Genomic DNA, 21,257 nt, shown 5'->3' with positions numbered 1-21,257 from the left:
GTGGATTTGTTCCAGTGTGCCCGAACTACTTTGGGCCATGTGAGTAAGATGTAATACACTGAGTGTTGTAATGTGCATACACTGAGGAATCATAAATGTGCATGGTAATTTGTATTTTGCAGCCAATTTTGCTTATGAAAGTTATGTAATTTCCTCACAAGCTGCCATAGAAACGTCTGGGAAGAGCCTCCTTGCTCAGTTACAACAAACTTCCTGTGAGCTGGTACAAACCACTTTAGTCCTAGAGACGAAGCTCCACTGCTCCCTGAATCCCTTCCAGTCCATGCTGAGGGGACATCATTTCCACATAATTGTCTCCTCAAAGGAGTGAAGCCTCAAACAGTCAGGAGGGATAAGGCTGAACAAATGCTTTCCTGCCTACTGGTTTTTCCTATGTGCTTACAGCCGAAAATCAATTCCACGTGTCTGCCACGCCATGAATGTTGTCTGACCTACCCCCTACAATAGGGAAGGGTAGGGCCTAAACCGGGAGCACTTCCACACTACTAATGTGTCGCCACGAGTAGCCAACCCGTGAAGGTCCCTCCATCAGTGTAGCATTACTTGGACTGTGCATAATGACATGGTCAGCAAATAGTCTGGATGTCAGTCTGGTTGAAATTGTAATTTTGTGGTGAAAATATAAAAAAAATAATAATAATTGGTTCATGATAAGACTCCATCCTGAACACCTGATCTATTCTACGCTCCAGCCTGATGTAGAATATTGATTATCATTAATGAAGTCCATTCCTCAAAGTATTTAGGCTTCGTATTACCCCGAGAAGGACCAATAATGTATCAATTGGGATTTTTTTATTGATGTCGCTGATTACACAGTTGTTTTTTTCTACTTAATCTGGAAAAATATATATTTCATTAATAAAAATAACTCACTTTAATGTGTGAGCGATACATTATAGATGAAATGTTTAGCTGCTAGCCGATTCCAGAGATTATCACGTGACCGCAGGGTATGCGATTTGAAGATATACTGTCACAAGCAATCTAGCTTCTCATCCGCTTTTCTCAATGTTCTTTTAAGAAAAGTAGATGAAAAACTAGTTGGCATTTGACTTGCTGTCTTACAACCATGAGTGGATTGTTACAACTCGCTAGCAGAGCCAAATCCTAACAGCGTGTACATTACACATTGTTAGTACTTGCTAAGCTGCGCTGCATGCTTAAAGCTTGCCATGGGGACAATACCCCTTAAAATATTGCTTTGCGTGATATTTTTAATCTGGTGAACGTGTTGTAAGTGGGGTGATTCTACATTTATTGTCAAGGGTCCTACAACATGTTGTTACATCATTTCCATGTGCACTTTTTTCATTTATTTTGAGTGGGAGGATGAGGGGGAGAGGGTGGCATGACAAGATACATGTCAGACTTTTCTGGCTTACCAGATGCCATAAACAAAAAAAAAAAAGAAAGATTGCCCACGCTCATAGGACATCCCCCCAAAAAAAACAACTGAAGTGTAGGTTAATATGCACTACTGACCTGAGGTTGTTGCACTAAGTGCACAATAACTAGAGGAACCTGTAGTGAGATGGTCTCTAAACTGTCTGAAGATCCTTCCGAAGTCCGTGAGGTAGAAATTCACTTGAAAAAATTATCCACCTATATAGTGCGAACAAGCCGGTATCAGTATATTCTGCCTTTGGTTCGTAGTGATAGTTCAAAATGATGTGGAGGTGACCAGATAATAGTGATTAACCCATTCACTAAAAGTACTAGCCATCCATTTGGCGAGAGGGTTATTCACTCTTACCTGGTCAGGTCCACACCATTTTGAGTTATCACTGTGCAGACCAACCAGCCTCAGTATATACTGACACCGGGCCATTAGCACCATATAAGTGGATTATATTCTTACCAGTCAGGTGGAACCCAGCCTTAGAGATGTAGATTCCATTTCCTTTTGCAATCCTTGGATTTTATACTTAAATGAGGAAAAATATCCTACATGTAATGTTAAGGAAGGAAAAAAAAAACTGTTTCTAGGCAGTCTCCCATCTCAACAACCCCAAACTGACAACTATCTTGAATGGAAAATTTGGTATTATATGGTCCTCCTCAGAAATTCATGTATCACCAGTCCCCACCTAACAGATGAGGTCCTTTTCCATCACTGCAGTCTGCAAAACACTGGGAGAGTCAATAGTCCCAGAAGATGTCCAATTGTTACTGTGGTAAAGCGACTTACTCGGCCCTCCGGAGGTAGACACAGGACACACGGTTCGGGTAAAACTTCCTGGGGGTTTATCATGCGGCATAAACTCCAGCAGCGTCCCATAAAAATAAACAGGCCCTCTCGTGGGTTAACAGGAAAACAAAAGAGATAGTACACCAGAGTCTATTAGCAGCCAAGGCTCGGCCTGCTCCAGGTAGCACGGCGAAGAATGCAGCAACACTAGTCCTCCGGTGTTGCTCTCTGGTTTCAGCCGAACACAGCCTGAAGACTTCCTTCTCCAAGCCACACACTACACAGAGCAAACTACTGACTATTTAACCCTGCTCAGCCACACCCTGAGGGGAGGTAGCGGAATGGCCTCCCACCCTCTGCCATTCCCATAAAACCACACCCTTTAAGTGAGTTAACCCCCAGCATATAACATGCTGGCAGAAAGTTTATTTGTTTCCGTTCACGCAGGCTAGCAACCTGTGTGACACATACCTCCCCTCATATACCATACCAGTGCACAATAACTAGAGGAACCTGTAGTGAGATGGGCTCTAAACTGTCTGAAGATCCTTCCGAAGTCCGTGAGGTAGAAATTCACTTGAAAAAATTATCCACCTATATAGTGCGAACAAGCCGGTATCAGTATATTCTGCCTTTGGTTCGTAGTGATAGTTCAAAATGATGTGGAGGTGACCAGATAATAGTGATTAACCCATTCACTAAAAGTACTAGCCATCCATTTGGCAAGTGGGTTATTCACTCTTACCTGGTCAGGTCCACACCATTTTGAGTTATCACTGTGCAGACCAACAAGCCGCAGTATATAGTGACCTCGGGCCATTAGCACCATATAAGTGGATTATATTCTTACAAGTCAGGTGGAACCCAGCCTTAGAGATGTAGTTTCCATTTAATTTTGCAATCCTTGGATTTTATACTTAAATGAGGAAAAATATCCTACATGTAATGTTAAGGAAGGAAAAAAAAAACTGTTTCTAGGCAGTCTCCCATCTCAACAACCCCAAACTGACAACTATCTTGAATGGAAAATTTGGTATTATATGGTCCTCCTCAGAAATTCATGTATCACCAGTCCCCACCTAACAGATGAGGTCCTTTTCCATCACTGCAGTCTGCAAAACACTGGGAGAGTCAATAGTCCCAGAAGATGTCCAATTGTTACTGTGGTAAAGCGACTTACTCGGCCCTCTGGAGGTAGACACAGGACACACGGTTCGGGTAAAACTTCCTGGGGGTTTATCATGCGGCATAAACTCCAGCAGCGTCCCATAAAAATAAACAGGCCCTCTCGTGGGTTAACGGGAAAACAAAAGAGATAGTACACCAGAGTCTATTAGCAGCCAAGGCTCGGCCTGCTCCAGGTAGCACGGCGAAGAATGCAGCAACACTAGTCCTCCGGTGTTGCTCTCTGGTTTCAGCCGAACACAGCCTGAAGACTTCCTTCTCCAAGCCACACACTACACAGAGCAAACTACTGAGTATTTAACCCTGCTCAGCCACACCCTGAGGGGAGGTAGCGGAATAGCCTCCCACCCTCCGCCATTCCCATAAAACCACACCTTTTAAGTGAGTTAACCCCCAGCATATAACATGCTGGCAGAAAGTTTATTGGTTTCAGTTCACACAGGCTAGCAACCTGTGTGACAGATACCTCCCCTCATATACCATACCAGTGACTGTCACATTACATTGTAGTTCACTGCACAGGGCAGTAGTCATGCTCCAGGGGCTGCCTCACATCACCCTGGCTCCTTACAAGTAAAACGTGTTCCAATCCATATGTGATGTGCGGGTGGTGCAGAACACTCATGTTTCAGCAGCAGGCCTCCGCTGTCTCCATCCTTCCGGATCCGGGAACAGCCGCGCATAAATTAGAGGACACCCGGTTCAGCTTAACCAGTTCAACTTAACAGTCCAAGCTCAATAGATGACAACATTCAGTATCGGGCACAATCTTCTTTTCCGCTTAAGTCCATAGCACAGTACGCTTTCATGTTCTCTGCTTGTTCAACCTGAACTATCCCTCCGCTTACTAGCTCCTTCAGCCCCAGTGCTTTTCTATCCAGCTCTGCAGTACTCACAAGATCTGCCGCGTTTTCCTCACACGGTTCCACATCTAGCTTCCACGTTATGGAAGGGTTGTCAGTAGTGATGAGCGAGCATGGTCGTAAATCTCGAGCAACGAGCATTCTTGATCATCACTAGTTGTCAGCGCTCTCCATAGCCATGGACTCGAGCCTGGGGCTCCAGATGTTACAGGAATGTGCGCAAGGAATTTCCACCGATCCCATGCTGCCAGAAAAATAGGTACTTCTCGTGCCTCCAGCCCACCGCCCTTCAACTTCTTTTTTTTCTCTGTTTATCACTATCTAATCTAATTAGGAAATGCTTTCCCTTTTTGTGTCACATTAATCCCCTCCCATGTTGGGCTGGTCTCAAACATATTAACTCTATCCTAACCTGAACACTATTTCCTACTACTTATACGCCCACAACTGAAAATCTTCTTCCCTAACGCAACCTCTACGCCCTATACTAAACCTTATGTCCTAAATCTAACTGTACTTTCCCTATGCACTACATATTACTCACATTGTACATTGTTTGCATTACAAGAACCACATAAAGTAGTGCCCATAAGATTCTATGCAATTCTACATTTTACACCACTAATAAAAATTCAATAAAACGATGTCACAACACAGTTTACAATACTTGTCTTTAGGAGGAAAAGCATAGGACAGTCCCTGTCACAACCTTACAGCTTTACTCCGTACTGAAGCCACTCAGGGCTTTGAATTTATTCATCCTTAGTAACTGATTAGTAAACTTACAAGATTCTTGTTAGTTCGCCTTGATCACTACAAGCCCTTTAAAAGGAGGCTGCAGTATAAGAGCCCAGGACAAAACTCAATGGTACATATTAACCCTAATCAGCAGTTACAGTAGTTTTATTAATTAAGCGTCCAGTAATCAAGGATTATTCTCCAGATTCCTACAGCTCAGGAATAAGACGACCCCTTTTTTTTTTTTATATTCCGGACAAGCCCTTTAAAGTTGATCAGGCACACTTATTTATAAACTATATATATGTACAGGCATAAAACAAGTGGGCTTTCCTGGTCCATGAATGTATATAAACATCAGTGCGGTCCCTTACCCATGATTGCAAGTATCAGAGCTCAGGGACCGAATTTCACAAAGATCTCCATATAAGAATCTTTTAAAAAATGACATATTAGAGTTCCAGATGATCCTTCTAAAAGGGTTAATCTTCCAATAGACAGCTCGGCCCCCACCAGGAGCAGAGTGACTCGCTCTTCTCAATCCTTCGGAATCCTGTGCCCAGACGAGGAGCGGATCAAACATATGAAAAGGGGTCAAATGGTGGAAGAAAACCCATGTAGACCATTGCTAAAATAATAATCTTTCAGATGATTGTAGTGATTCATACAAAAAAATTGGAGCGATAAATGGAATTATTAATATCAGAATCTAGATCTATAAAGTAGTTTACACCAGTAACCATAAAGTGCAACAATATACAAGTAACTAATAGGTACAGCGCTAGACAGTCCGCTGTATAACACATCAATCTTATCATGCAATGCACAAAATAAAGAAAAGTGAAAAAGAGGCACTCTCTGCTAGGGGCATCATTTCCGATGTGTTTCCCCTCTGGGGTTCAAGTTCTTCAGGGGAATATGGGGCCATGAAATAAGATGCTGCCGTGTGACCCATCGTCCAGCTCCTAGGATGGTCTTCTGTAAGACTGGCACCACTGTAGTGGTGTGTATCAGAATATCTAAGCATCAGAGCTTGTGGGCCGCATTTCACACAGAGTTCTCTATATAGAAAATAATATATTGTGGTTCCAGATGATCCTCCTAAAAGGGTTGATCTTCAGGCGTGCAGCACTCATCAGCCTCCCGGCTTCCTGCTAGTTGAGCGATGTTGCGCGCCTGCTCGATGGACATTTTTGACCAGCAACATCATTATGCATCTGGCTCAAAGTCTCTGATGCTCCAAGCAGAGCCAGCTTTGCCTTTGCAACATCAGGAGGAGCGACGGGGCATAGCGATGTCTGGACCCAGTGATCTGACAGCATCAGAGCAGCACTTAAATCACTATTGGAGAGAGCTTGTAAGCACTGAGCTGCTTGATTAGGATTCTGTCCACCACTGATCGACTGTAGTGGTGGCTGGTAACCTAGGCAACAAGCAATAAACAAAAGCATTTAAAATCCCTCCATTCTTTTGTTTTTACAAGCACTTTGCAATTTTAACCATTCATGATGAGAAGGATCTTTATGCTTGGATGAAACTCCCATCTGTACACTTAGGCCACGGCTCCACTATCAGTATTTGGTCAGTATTTTTTCTCAGGAGTGGGAGACAAAACCAGGAGTGGGTGATAAATGCAGAATTGGTGACTTGTTTCTATTATACCTTTTCTCTGATTATTCCTTACCTGGTTTTGGCTCCCACTCCTGAGAAAAAGTACTGACCGAATACTCCGTGGCCTTAAACTGAGCCTCTCCATTTGAGGATGGGTATGGAGGAGGTATAGTCCAAACCACCAGTGTGAGTGGTTGGGGAAGGGGGTTCACACCAAAAAGGTCACAATGCTGTAGAAATTGGTCAAGATGGTTCTAGCTCTGTAAGCGTTATTAGACATGACCAGCTTTTCTTCCCACAGCTAGCACCAGTGATACAGCCAGGCAGTTGGTGCTTTTTTAGAATCTTTATATGGAATAATCGTGGGTCATGCATTTAATTTACTACAGTCATTTGTCCCCATACAATTAGCATTGTAGTTGGTAGAAAATCCTCCATTTACGTGGGGAAATCGGCTGCCGAGAATAGATAATTGTAGGCCAGCATAAAACATGATCAAATAGTAAAGAAGTGCTTGCTCGATCGTTGGCTGTTTGCTTGGCAGGGAAATGATGGAGTGTTCCTATGAACATTTCTTGTGCTGATCATCAGGCCGAGTAAACTGATGTTAACTTAACCAAGTCTCTATCTAAGGTCTCAGTCACACCACCGTAATATCGAAAAAAAAAAACGGACAGTACTCAGACCAATGTTATTCAATGAGAGAGTGCAGAGGGCAATTTTTTTTTCACTGACCGAATCGGATTGTGCAAAAAAATCGCAGCGCGCACTAATTTCTTTCATAAATCAGATGATACTCTCCCTTTCAAGTCTTTGGGTGTGGGAAAAAAAAAAAGAAAAATAGGATGTCATACAGAACCACAAGACAGCATGCATTTTTTTACAGAAACATTACAATTCTGTAACAAACTGTAAATGGTTAATAGCTGCTGTAAAAAACGGATGCACACGGATGACAAGTGAGAAAAGAAAATAGTCTTTCCTGGATAAAACTCTGAACAGTTTTTTATACGCTCATGTGAACCTAACCTGCAGAGAGGCGTTGCATGGGTGACAGAAGAATTTTGTTTGTTCACATAATTCACAGAACTACTGATTGAAAAAAAAACAAACACCTCCTTCTGTTTAAAGGGAACCTGTCACCAGCTTTGACTGATATGAGATACGGCTACCACCTTTCAGCCCTGATATACAGCATTCTAATATGCTGTATATATTCTCAAATCCGGCCTGCAAGACAAGAAAAAGACCTTTCATTATACTCACCTGAGGGCGGTCCAGTCAGATTGGCGTCGCTGTTCTTGGTCCGGCACCTCTTCTCTTCTTGTGATGCCATCCTCTTTCCCTGCTTCGTGTGGATGATGCACCCTACGTCTTTTTCTTGTCTTGCAGGCCGGATTTGAGCATATATACAGGAGAGAGGAGGCGCCGGATCAAGACCAGAGATGACCATTGGACCGGACCGCCCTGTAGGCGAGTATAAGAGGTCTTTTTCCTGTCCTGCCATCCGGATTGGGGGAATATATACAGCATAATAGTATGCTGTATATCAGGGCTTACAGGTACTGGTCTTATCTCATATGGGAATATGCTGGTGACAGGTTCCCTTTAACAATGACAAGCCGGGAATTCAGTATATAGAGATCCCTCCATTATTTGTATTTGCTAACATAGAATCGTAATTAGAAATGTAAAATTTATTTCAACTAAATACCTTCTAGATAATAATGATGAAAACAGTCAGCACAGGGAGAATGTTTCACCTCATTATATTGATGATCATTTATACATTTTAATAAATAATGGAGAGGAAAAAAATAATAAAAAAAACAACAATCAAATGGCTGAAAGTGATGGGCATTTCAGCAGAGGAAAATATACTGGAAATTATCTGTAACACTATGTTGTAGAATACACAGAGCAAACTGAAGAGGAGACGTGGTTTATACACACAGATGTCGGAAATATCACAAGTTTAACCAACTTTATTAAATCAATTGATACAAAGTAGCTACTAAACTTGACAATGCAAGTATCTGGATTGTAATCTTACTTTAACTGTCTTTAACTTGAATAAAAGTTAACTTAAAAGCACAGTGACGTATCATGAGGATGTTCCACTGTAAAAGTACCGTAATAAAACCAGAAATTTCTGCAATGCATTAAACTGTAAAGTGCCTTGTCTTGATTCTAGTTAGCTCAAATATTTCACTTTAGAAGGGACAGTGCTGGATTAGAAAAGAGGGTCTTTTTTTTTTTTTTTTATAAAACAGCGCCACTTTTGTCTATGGCTGTGTCCGGTATTGCAACTCATTCCCATTCAAGTAAATAAGGCTAATCTACAATACCAACTACAGCTCAGGAATAAGAAGACCCCTTTTTTTTTTATATTCCGGACAAGCCCTTTAAAGTTGATCAGGCACACTTATTTATAAACTATATATATATGTACAGGCATAAAACAATGTGTACAAATAAAAAAAAACTGCATCATAGCCCGTCCCTGACCAAAGGCTTGACAGCAAATATTTAAAAAATAAAACTCAGACTTTGTAAAGTAGAAACATTTACATCTTAGCACAGGTTTTGTGCTCATGGTCGTATTATATTCTTTTATATACAGATACTGTGTGCTTTCCAAAATGAGACCAAAATGGAAAGAGAAAAGCCTTCCCCGCACACTTATTTCACACTATGGAAAGGTCAGGCTTTGTGCTTAATGGATGAATTGGGAAATGTGGCATTATGGAAATAGAATATATATCGCTGGATTTTTCGGTCTGTAGGACACATCAGATGACATTGGGAGAGAGAACGCTGGTGACAAAGGACAGGTTACGTCTTGTATCTGCAGTGCTGGAGAGCTGGGTTGTAGCTGGCAATTGCCCTGTGTTCAGATGACATTTCCAGGACAAACAGTCACAGAGGTAAAATTCTGAAAAGTGTCAAGTACCTTCAGCTCTCCAATATAATAGATAAAGGGGACAAGTGAATACATATAAGACAGCAAATGATGGGCCTGTTGTTCACAGGGTCTCCTTAAAGGGAATCTGTCAGCAGGTTTTTGCTACCTTCTCTGAGAGCAGCCTGGTGTAGGCAAAGAGATGCTGAATCCAGCGATGTATCACTTTGATTGTGTGAGAACAGCTGCACCCAGTAATCTGAGGTTTTAGATGTAAAAATGAAGCAGAGCCGAGGAAGCTAACCATGCCCACATCAGGCTCTCTGTGTACAAAGTCTATAGACAGTGAGCTGCCTATCACAGGAGGGGGTGTGTCAGACCAGGGCTCACAGACCAGCTAGTCACAGCAATGCTAAAACAATCATAGTAAGCAAACCAAACCTCAGAGCTTGCTAAGAGAGGCATCTCTGAAATCAGTGTTTTAACCCCTACCTCATGCTGTCTTTAGATTACATAGCAAAAACCTGCTGACAGATTCCATTTAAAGCGTTAGCAAATGTACAACGGGTTTTTTATGCTGATTTTTGATCCACATCTCTGCAGATGTCAGCACCAACAATCTTCTCTGGTTATTTTGGGGTGTTATTTTTCATTTTTCCCTTTTCAAGCTTATTCACATGTTGCATTTTTGCCGTGTTTTTTCAGCATGTTTTTGTCGCGGAAAAAAAAAAAAAAAGCGTTTTTACTTTACTATCAAATTGAATGAGATTTCTTAAATTCACATGCATATTCTGCAGATTTTTTTCCTTCCAGATTTGAAGCGGTTTCAAATCTGCAGCATGTCATTACTTTCAGCGTTGTTCACCCATTCAAATGAATGGGGAAAAAGCCTAAAAAAATGCAAGTAATAATGTGCGTATTTTACCGTTTTCTATGCAAAAAAGTCTACTGCAAATACTTACCGTGTGCACATATCCTTATGTGAACCAGTGTTTTTCAATGCTTTTTTTTTTTTTTTTACTACAAAAAAGCTTTGGTTCTGCACTTAAAAAAAATGCATTTTTTTGCAGTAGTCTACTAACATTTTGGATTTTACTTCTACCAAGCTGTGAAGCCGAATTGTGCAAGAGAATAGTGCACAGAATCTTTAGGCGCACAGTGGGCAAGAATTTTCATGAAATCACATCCATTTTGGGCAGTGAAACGCAGCAGATTTTGTGAACAAAAAAAAAAAAAGCAGCCGAAAAAAAACCCCTTATTTATGCTATATGGGAGCATAGCCTAATTGTCTGTAAATCGGTGGGTGGGTCATAAGACCCCCACCAAACGCTCAAAACATTGCTGAGAAATGCTCAGCTCCAGAGACAGACTCTCCTTCCCGAGCAGGCACACATGAAGGAGTACAGATGCAATAGAAAGCCTCTGACTATTGTATACATATACAAGATGGAAAGTGCCTACAAAAGATTTAAAACACACAATGAAGAGTTTAGTTACACTTTTCAGTAGTGTACTAATAACCCATCATGATGTACAATTAAAAGTTATATTGTGGTACCGTGTTAGCTAGAAAATTCAATGGAAACACTTTTATGCCCAAAAATTACAAAACTATTCTCGGAGTGATACCTTTATTGGCTAAGCAGAAAAAATATATACGCAAGCTTTCAGAGCACAGAGGCTCCTTCATCAGGCAGGATTACAAATGAATGTGCCTTCTTCATTTGTCTCATTAAATCATTTGTAATCCTGCCTGATGAAGGAGCCTCCGTGCTCTGAAAGCTTGTGCATATATATTTTTTCTGCTTAGCCAATAAAGGTATCACTCCGAGAACACTTTTGTCATTTTTGGGCATAAAGGTATTTATATCGAATAACCCATCATAGAAGTGTTTTTTGTACTGTCCTTTCCTTTTATCCAATTTTAGTCCTTTTTTGCTTTTAACACATTTATAAAGAAATGTATAAGTGGCAAAAATCCTTTGTCATCCGCTGCTGTATAGTGACACCTAACAAGTGCAGGCCAACAAGCGCTCCGCTGTGTGTTCTTGCACTTCTTGTGACACCCGGTAGTCTTCGGTAACAACGGGCCAAGACAAAGGTGGACACCATACCTTGTACTGTCTAATGTGCATCATGCTGACAGCTGGGATATATTGGTACCCGGAAAAAATGACAGTATGTATATACGGACATATTTTAGAGCAATCATTCCGTTTCCACAAACCAGTTACATCATTAACATTTCCCAAGCTTGGACAGGTACCTGTCTACAGTATGTGCGCTTGGCACTAAACTTTCCTAGATGAAAGCCATTTAAAGCAAATCTTTCACCAGGTTTCTGCTCCCTCATCTGGGAGCAGCATGATGTAGGGGCAGAGACCCTGATTCCAGCAATGTCTCTCTTAGCAGTCTTGCTGCAGTTTTGATTAAATCACATTTTTATTTGCTTCAGATCTAGCAGTTCTCTGAATGCTGAGCTCTGTATAACCCCGCCCACACCACTGATTGGCAGTTTTCTGTGTGCACTGTGCATAGGCAAAAATCTGCCAGTGATGGGGGGCGGGATTATAAAAAGCTCATGAATATGGAGGACTACAGGTTTTCTAGTCCTCCAATGATAAAATCACTGTTTTATCAGCAAGAGATTATGCAAACTACAACAAGCAGCGGTATCAGGGACTCTGACTCAACATTATACTGCACTCAGATTAAATGCAAAAACCTGGAGACAGGTTCCCTTTAATTATACCATGTGCCAAGGCCGTCAAGCTCCTTGATGCTATAAATTAATTGTCCTCCTACTCTTGCAAAATGTGCTTGAACTCCTTAAGTTTGTGCCTCTTCCTTTTGCTTATTTTAAAGAGAACCAAAGGGGGCGGCCGATAAACCCAGAATATATATATATCTGCATGTTACACAAACCGGTCTATACCAGGGTGAAAATACATTCCCTTTTAGCACCTAATTAGTCCAAGGTAATTAATGTCAAATCTACTAATAAAGCTGTAGTAGCAGAATTTTGCAGTGGTGTAACGTGATAAAGCAGACCAGGCAGCCGACGACCACCGTGCATTGTTCATCAGCCGATGCAGAGCCGATTTGGCGCTCGCTATGGTGGGCGCTCAGGCTCATGTCAATGTCACACATCCTAGTGCTAAAAGACTCTGGGTGCTGGAATGTTCCAGTCATGGGAAATCCTTGAAATTGTGCAGCGTCTCCACTTTCACTAATAGAAAGTCAATGGCTTGTCGTTGTGATCATAGAAGCAGGTCTACCAGAGGTATCTTCTGTTTGTACGGGGGCTTCTGCCTTTACAGGTGCCCATGTATATCCATCTTCAACAGCTCGTCACCACTCTATTTATACAGTTTTTCTAAAAAAGGTAAAAAAAAAAATAAAATGTGTGTTAATTGGGGATCTAATAAGACATATTCAGACAAACTCAGTTGTGGTTGATTTAATCTAATGTGAATCGCTGGTCATCCTGAGCTGCCTGGTGCACGGACAGAATTTTTTTTTTACCAGCGATGACTTGGCATCATTCAACAATGCAGATTAATTGGATTATTACAGTCGGTCACTCAGAGTAAGGCCCCAAGTCACGGCTGGCAGCACACGGCAGAAACTCCATTCCCCGAGATAGCAAATTGTAGCTCAATATTGAGTCAAACGTGCGGCTATTGGTCCGCTGCAGGTGGCCAGAGCTTAGGCCACACGGCCAGCCACCACTTGTGCACCCATTACATGGAAACGGTCACTTGCCAAAAATATGTAATATCTCTTACGTGATGTAAAAAAGCCGTTCTCCCAAATCCAGGATTGTGGACTTTTTGTTAATCTAGTTCATCGTTCCTGAGGTATGGCCCCCTCTCCCTGTATAAGATTTTAGCTTTCTTTCACCCAAGTGGGCGTCGTTAACAACTCTTCTCTATGGGAGTCATATTGAGGACCACGTCCAGTTGGCAAAAAAAAAAAGACCGTGGAGGCCATACAGTATCCCAGGAAGGGAAAGGCCCAGGAAGGGAAAGGCCCAGGAAGGGAAAGGCCCAGGAACAAAAAACAACCACTGCCAGATTTAGGAGAACAGCAGCATTCATACCAGGAAAATAAATCTCAGATTTAGGGCGCGGTTAAACAGATGTATAACATGGACGATGATAAAATCGCAATCCTCAGACTGGCTGGCGGCTCTCCTGACCAGAGCGCGTCAGCTGCATGGAAATACATGACTGTCACGCTCAAGTCAGGAAAGATGCCGGCCAGTCCGAGGGTTGCGATGCGATCGTCGGCAGTGTTATACGGCTATCTGACTGCGCCCCTAAAGACAGACAGGTCCTCTAAGCAGAACTGTTGTTACTCAGCAAGCAGAGATCCTATGGCTTAACCTGCACACAGTTTTATTATTATTTACCATAGCTTTGTAATGCAGATTTCTGCCCATGTGTAAGTATACTGTAGATAATGTAAAGGCTTCACTTCAAATGATGCATAGTCACAATTCCCTGTGTACGGTGCCGTTCTCAGCTACTTGCCAAAAACAGTTACATGTACATATACCCTTAATGAGATTTTCCAGGTTTATACAAATAAGGCTTAGGGTCTGTGCACACAACAGATTCTGACCGAAACCTGCTTGACAAAGTGCCACAAAAATTAACAAAATGCACAGCCATGTAAAAACGACATTGCTGTGCACATGTCCAGTCTTTTTAAACTTCTTTTAACCAGTTCACGGAAACCATGAAGTGGTTGAAACAAATGACGTGTTTGTTTTCTGCTAGGAATCCGCTCGCTATTCATAGTTTAATGATAGAAAAAAAAGCAAAAATGACGGCAAGACCACCAGCGAAGCCGCTGGAGGAAAAAGACCACTGGATTTTTCCTGCAGTGGCTCGGCCTAGGATAACCATGGCGAGTCGGTCTGCATCTTAAAGACATTGTGTGCACATACCCTTAAAGTTTATAGTTTTTGCCACCTAATCTGAGAACAGCATAATTTACAGACAGACCCTGATTCCAGCGATGTGTTAGCCTCGCTTACTAAACTGCTTGCTGTAGTTTTGATAAACCAGTGATTCTATCAGCAGGAGATTATCACTAGAGGACTAGTAAACCTGCTGCCAGGTAGTCCGCCATATTCATGAGCTCTGTATAACCACATCCCTACTACTAATTGGCAGCTTTTTGCCTATGCAGTGTGTTCACATAAAGCTGCCAATCAGTGGTGTGGGCGGGGTTATACAGAGCTCAGCATTCAGAGAACTGCTAGATCTGCAGCACAGAAAACAGTGATTTTATCACAACTGCAGCAAGCAGCCCAGTAAGAGATACATCACTGTAATCAGGGTCTCTGCTCCTACATCATGCTGCACTTAGATGGGGTAGCTAAAACCTGTTGACAGATTCCATTTAAAAAGTCTGATATGTATTATATAATGCAGTTCTTCTGTTCCAGCTACAGCCAGTGAAACAACAGCGTCCTCATTCAATCACAGAAAACTAATATCTTAAAAATGGTGAGCATTTAACACACAAAGTGTGACATTTATTATCGTAACACATTACTGCAATAATTTGTGACTTTTCTCACCTATTTTAAAGTGCAAATTGTCAAAAGGGGCTGAAAACGAGCAATGCCGCTATTGTATTTCTGGTACATCATATTTGGATTTTTACACATTTTACCTTTTTAAAAGTTTTGAAACATTTCCAGATCCTTTGGAGGTACAGGGGGCGCCTTGTTCCAATCGTCCTCAGGATAAGCTTCAAAGTTTGATGTGTCGCCTTCATGGGATACTTTTGGCATTATGGGAGGCTGATGAGAGGAAGGCAGGTAACAAAGAGACTAAATCAGAACTACACAAACTCTTCAGCTTCTTCCCAGAGTGTGTATATATATATATATATATATATATATATATATATATATATACACATACATACACACTACATCTATGTTTATGTTTTACCACATTTGCACAATAAAAAAACAACATAATATTGCATCTCAACATTCGGAGACCCATAATTAGTTTATCTGTCTGATGTTTCTGATGAGTGATTGTTCATTTTCAGGTGTTTACAACTTTTTGACCACTTTTATTTCGTTACCTTCAGTGCAGGTTCACACGAGCGCATAAAAAAAAAAAAAAAGAGGTCAGATTTTCATCCAGAAAAGTGGGATGATTTTTTTCTCACTTGTCATCCATGTGCAGTCTGTGTGCAATCCATTTTTTTACAGCAGCAGCAACTATTAATCTTTTATAGAACCATTTACAGATTCCTATATTACAGAATTGCAATGTATCCGTAAAAATCGGATGGTGTACGGTGTCTGTTTTTTTCCACGGACAGCACTCAGATAGAAAATACGTTCATGTGAACAAGCCCTTAAGGCATACATGTCAAACTCTGGCCCACAGGGTGATTATATTTGGCCAGCGACACCAGAAACATCATCCGTATGTGGGGCCCATTATTCTGTATGGAGGACTATGTTGGGCCATTATTCTGTATAAAGCACTATATGGGGCCATTATACTGTATGGAGGACTATGTGGGGCCTATTATACTGTATGGAGGACTATGTGAGGACTATGCGGGGCCCTTATTCTGTATGGAGGACTATGTGGGGACATTATTCTGTATAAAGCACTATATGGGGCCATTATACTGCATGGAAGACTATGTGGGGCCATTATACAGTATGGAGGACTATGTGGTGCCCATTATTCTGTATGGAGGACTATGTTGGGCCATTATTCTGTATGAAGGACTTTGTGGGGCCCATTATACAGTATGGAGGACTATGTGGAGCCCATTATTCTGTATGGAGGACTATGTTGGGCCATTATTCTGTATGAAGGACTTTGTGGGGCCTATTATACTGTATATAAGGCAATGTGGGGCCCATAATACTATAAGGAGGAGTATGTGAGGCCCATTATACTGTATACTGGTTGGCCTGTGACTCTGTCCAAGTTTTCATTTTGGCACTCTGTGTGTTTGAGTTTGACATCCCTGCCTTAAGGTGAGCGAAAAAACAGCAAGTTCAAAGAGCGTGGGTCACAACTGTGAAGCCAATAGAGTTACAGCAGAGCTCTGGGCCTTAGGATGTACGGCAGAAGGATTTCCTGATGTATACCTCTAATGCAACATATGTCACCATATAAGTATACAGTGCCATATGTCGCCCAGTGGATTTCATAGTAAGAAAAAAAACAAACAAAACTATACAGAAGAGTATACAGAACTAGCATAACTACTTACAGTACATCATACACAGAATAGATATACAAACAGTACACTCTTTGGCATGGGCTGGGTGGATCGGCCCCTACGTCTAAGCCAAATGTGGTGTGTAAACCCAATGTGAACACGTCTGACCGTACACACTATATCTTTGTACCTTTAATTTCCGCTGCGGCACAGCATCCCAGTCTATAGATCTAAACCACCTGTGACGTTTGACATCTTCTGCTCCATTCTGTAAAGACAAACATACATTTTCATCATCAAGATAAAAAGTTCTGCGTCTTATAGTCCAAAGTCAAGGGGGTCCAGTAGCGCTAGACACCTCTGAATCTTCCCCAAAAATAAAGTTACCCCTTATTTACGGGAGTGGGTATAACCGGCTGCTCAATGAGAGTCAGACAGCTGGGACACCCAGAGATCTGGGCGTTGGAACTCCAAGACAGGGGTTCTTCAGCCCTGTCATGACTGGAATGGAGGTGCACAAGTTCAGCCTCTGCTTCATTCATTGTCTATGGGACTGCCGGAGAAAGTAGAATGTTGTACTGGGCAATTACATAGACAATGATTGGAGCAGAGGCATTCGCCCCGTTTAAGACGGAGCTGTCGGCCTTGTTCATCTAGTTCCAGAGTCCGGATGTCGGACCCCCACAGATCAGCAAGTAATTTGTTTATTTTGGGGGTAACCCTTTAATAAATCGGGTAAAATGCTTATAAAACGCTTTGCTGGATGATCCCAGCGCTGCCTGCACAGTGAAAGCCGCCTCTGCTTTCCCCAGTGTCAGGCAGTCCACACTGGCAACAGCAATAAGCTGGTAACAGGAAGCGGAGATCTCTACTATGTCCTCTGCCAGCAGTAGACCTGGCCCTCGGCCCGTTGAGTGCTTTCATCACATGATCAGGTCAGGTCTGTAAGCTGCACGCAGTGACATTTTTTGTGCCCACTCTTTGTGCGGCCCCTGTGTGTAGACCATGAGTCTCAGCTGCCCTAACACAATATTCACCCATCCAGCAGACAGACTGTGAGGCCCACCACTGCCCGGGAGCCCTGAATGTCTCAGTACCTAGCCCACAGCAGCATGTTTGGGATCATTTTGACCAGTGATCAGTTTAAGCGGACTGGCATCCGTCTCATCTATAGACCCCCACTGTTAGTGCCATTAACCCCTTCACTTCCTTAGAGCTGGAGAAATTTGAATTACTATAAGACGTTTTCTCTATAGCTGTGGAGCATCTTATGGTCAGATGCAGGTGTGGTATACTGTATGTATGTGGGTCTACAGGGTCTTCTCTCTGCCTCTTGGCTTCCAACTTGCTGGGACAATGCTGCAGCTTGCACCCGCTGCATGGTCACCCCCGCTGGCCTGAGATTTGCACTCTCCAATGCTGCTACAAGGGATAAATTTGCATTTGAAGCATTGGAAAAGTGCTGTGACACTGAAGTTGACTGGTTCCATTGATCCAACCAGCTTCGGAGCAGTGCTTATTGCCTATGAGACTGGCCACCACTGATAGACTGCAGTGGTGGCTGGTAACCAAGGCAATGAGCAGTAAACAAAATTAAAAATCCCTCTGTTCTTTAGAAGGGAGAAGATTTTTAATAAGTAAGTGTCTAGACGGCATGTTTTTAAGCACTTTAAGATGATGAGACAACTCCTTTAACTTCCTGGATCTAATGTATAGAGAAGACATTTCTTTTACTTACCTTCATGTTACCTAGACGTCTAGTGCGGTCTACAACGAGCAATTTCTTTATCAGGTCTCTGAAAAAAACAACAACCCATTAGCCACATTCACGTGGATACATTGCTATGCAAGATTTCTGTAGAAAGTATTAACTTACTTTTACACCATTATATAACTACGGTACTAGATGGTGGCCCGATTCTAACGCATCGGGTATTCTAGAATATGTATGTAGTTTATTTATGAAGATTTAAGAATAATGCAATCAATACACAGGATTTTCCGGGTAAAATAGAACTTGTCCAGTAAACGTGACTGAACTACGTCGCGCTGTGACTGGGGGTTAAATTCCGCACCAATATCGCGGATTAGTCGCGGCCGGCTGGGCGCGACCAATCAGCAAAGCGGGGTTTAAAGGGGTTGTCCACTACTTTAAATTAACCCCCCAATGTATCCCCCCGGGGCCCCTAATGAATTTCATAAATACCTCATGTTGCCAATACTGCCTGTGCGCGGCGCTATCACTGACCGCGCACAGGCAGCACGTGACCCCCGGCTGCAGCCGGCTCTTGCTTCTGCTTACGTCACGACTATTTGCGGCTGCAGCCGGGGGTCTCCTGTTCCGCGTTCCACGGTGAGTGACAGGTTGTGGGAGGGGTTATCCCCCATCGCGTTACACCCGGCATCCACCACGCAATCGCTCAATGAATGGCCGCGCGGCGGATGCCAGGTGTAAAGCGATGGGGGATAACCCCTCCCACAACCTGTCACTCACCGTGGAACGCGGAACAGGAGACCCCCGGCTGCAGCCGCAAATAGTCGTGACGTAAGCAGAAGCAAGAGCCGGCTGCAGCCGGGGGTCACGTGCTGCCTGTGCGCGGTCAGTGATAGCGCCGCGCACAGGCAGTATTGGCAACATGAGGTATTTACGAAATTCATTAGGGGTCCCGGGGGGATACATTGGGGGTTAATTTGAAGTAGCTGCGCCAATATCGCTGATTGGTCACGCCCGGCCGGGCGTGACCAATCAGCGAAGCGTGGTTCAAATCCCACGCCAATTCGCGGCCGGACTGTGCCTGTCGCTGAATGGTCGCGCCAGCCGCCCGCGACCAATCAGCGTCACGGGATTTCCGTTACAAACAGACAGAATTAGACGAATATATATATATATATATATATATATATATATATATATATATATATATATATATATATATATATATATATATATAATGTATTTCCTTGGTAATCTCCAATGTATGGGCAGTGGATAATCTAGCAGGATGACCCATTATAGGAGACGCAGGAAACGAGTTGTGTTGACATTACTACTACTGTATGTTTTATGAGTGAAAGTTAAAGGAGTTGTCCAGGCTAGAATGACAAGACTGTAGTCACTGACTGCAGACTTGTGAATTCTCCAGCGCACACACTGTGTTGAGAGGGTTCACTGGTGTCTGCGCCAGGAACAGCAGTCAAGTATGTGATATGCATACTCTCAGCCAAAACCCATATAGTGGGCGCAATTCCGTGTCCCATCTAATCTAGTGGGTGAAAACAAGTGTATGGAGCGAGGCCGCGTCCACTAGATGGGTTCGGCCTGGGAGTATGCATATGGCATACTTGACCGCTGTTCCCGGCGCAGACACCAGTGAATCCCCACAGGGCACAGTGCGTGCACTAGGAGGATTCACATGTCTGTCACACAGACTGACTGCAGACTTGTCATTCTAGACTGGACAACCCCTTTAAGAGAGGTGTTCTGCAGCTGCTGCCCCCTCTTCCCCCATTGAGGGGTGAATGAGCAGAACATGAATTTCAGTTTATCTATATTTATACTTTGTGCAGGTTGTAAGATTTTTGGCTGTCCATTATCAGGAATCTTTTGTCATACGGTCACCACAAACTGATATTCTTACAGATATAGACCGTTGTGATGGTATAATGGAACATTACCCAGATAGTACATGATTATTATTGGAATTGATGGTTCTGTCATGATTTCCAGTTTATGTGAAAACCATTAGAAAGCTGTGTATAAGCAAATGGACGCAAACCTCAATGAAATTAAAGGGAAACTGTCGTGTGAAAAATGGTATTAACCAACAGGTATGGGGTTAATCTGAAATTTAATAGCATTGAGAAACTGCCCAGCACCTACACTGAAAGCCGCATTGCTGAGAAGAAATTAACTATTCCTCCCAGCGGCCTCTGACTTTCAGTCATTGAGGCACGGCTTCAGTCACCACTCAGAACATAGTGAGCGGCGGCTGTAACCACACCCAGTCACTGACTGACAGCCGGCTCAGGAGTGCATCAGTACAGAGCCGGCTGTCAGTCAGTGCCGGGCATGGTTACAGCCATCCCTCACTATGTACTGAGTGGTGACTGAAGCCGGGCCGGCCGTGCCTCTATGACTGAAAGCCAGAGGCTGTGTAGAAACTAAAGTTCATTTCCCCCCAAAAGCAGCAGGGCTCTTCTAACAACCATGCTTTTTTTTTTTTTTTTATTAATGTCCCGATACGTAAAAACTATATAATTCAGAGGGGGTGTACTTAATTTTTCTGTTGACCGTGAATGCATTAGAATTAGATCACACCTACACTACACCCCATCATTTCTGTTAGCTCTTAGACCGTTAATACAATAATTCAGATAGAAGGGTTTACAACTGTGAGTGGGAATTCATTTTGGATAACATTTTGAAGTTTCCAATATTTTTAGGCACCGGCAGAATTTAGCATTTTTATACCGAGACGGTTTGTGCTCAGTGTCCTGGGGGGCTGTGTAGAAAATAGTCTATGAA

At 42.7% G+C, this 21,257-nt stretch overlaps 1 protein-coding gene across 1 annotated transcript in view; it reads right to left on the bottom strand.

Annotated features, from left to right (window-relative positions):
* Positions 1–11,301: 11,301 nt before the first annotated feature.
* PRKX (protein kinase cAMP-dependent X-linked catalytic subunit) overlaps positions 11,302–21,257 on the bottom strand; it is a 134,794-nt gene continuing 124,838 nt past the window's right edge. The window contains exons 6-9 of the mRNA XM_073667346.1: positions 18,471–18,528; positions 16,923–17,000; positions 15,200–15,329; positions 11,302–12,887 (exon numbers count right to left, since the gene is read on the bottom strand). Of these exons, the coding sequence (XP_073523447.1) occupies positions 15,204–15,329; positions 16,923–17,000; positions 18,471–18,528 (262 nt within the window). The 3' untranslated portion in view covers positions 11,302–12,887; positions 15,200–15,203. The remainder of the gene's footprint in view (positions 12,888–15,199; positions 15,330–16,922; positions 17,001–18,470; positions 18,529–21,257) is intronic.

This window comes from Phyllobates terribilis, unplaced genomic scaffold (genome assembly GCF_046119375.1).
Source record: "Phyllobates terribilis strain yellow unplaced genomic scaffold, ASM4611937v1 Scaffold_2__4_contigs__length_985480577, whole genome shotgun sequence".
In the NCBI taxonomy this organism is placed as follows: Eukaryota; Metazoa; Chordata; class Amphibia; order Anura; family Dendrobatidae; genus Phyllobates; species Phyllobates terribilis.
The sequence above is the reverse complement of the archived record's forward strand: the minus strand, read 5'-3'. Positions and strand labels throughout refer to the sequence as shown.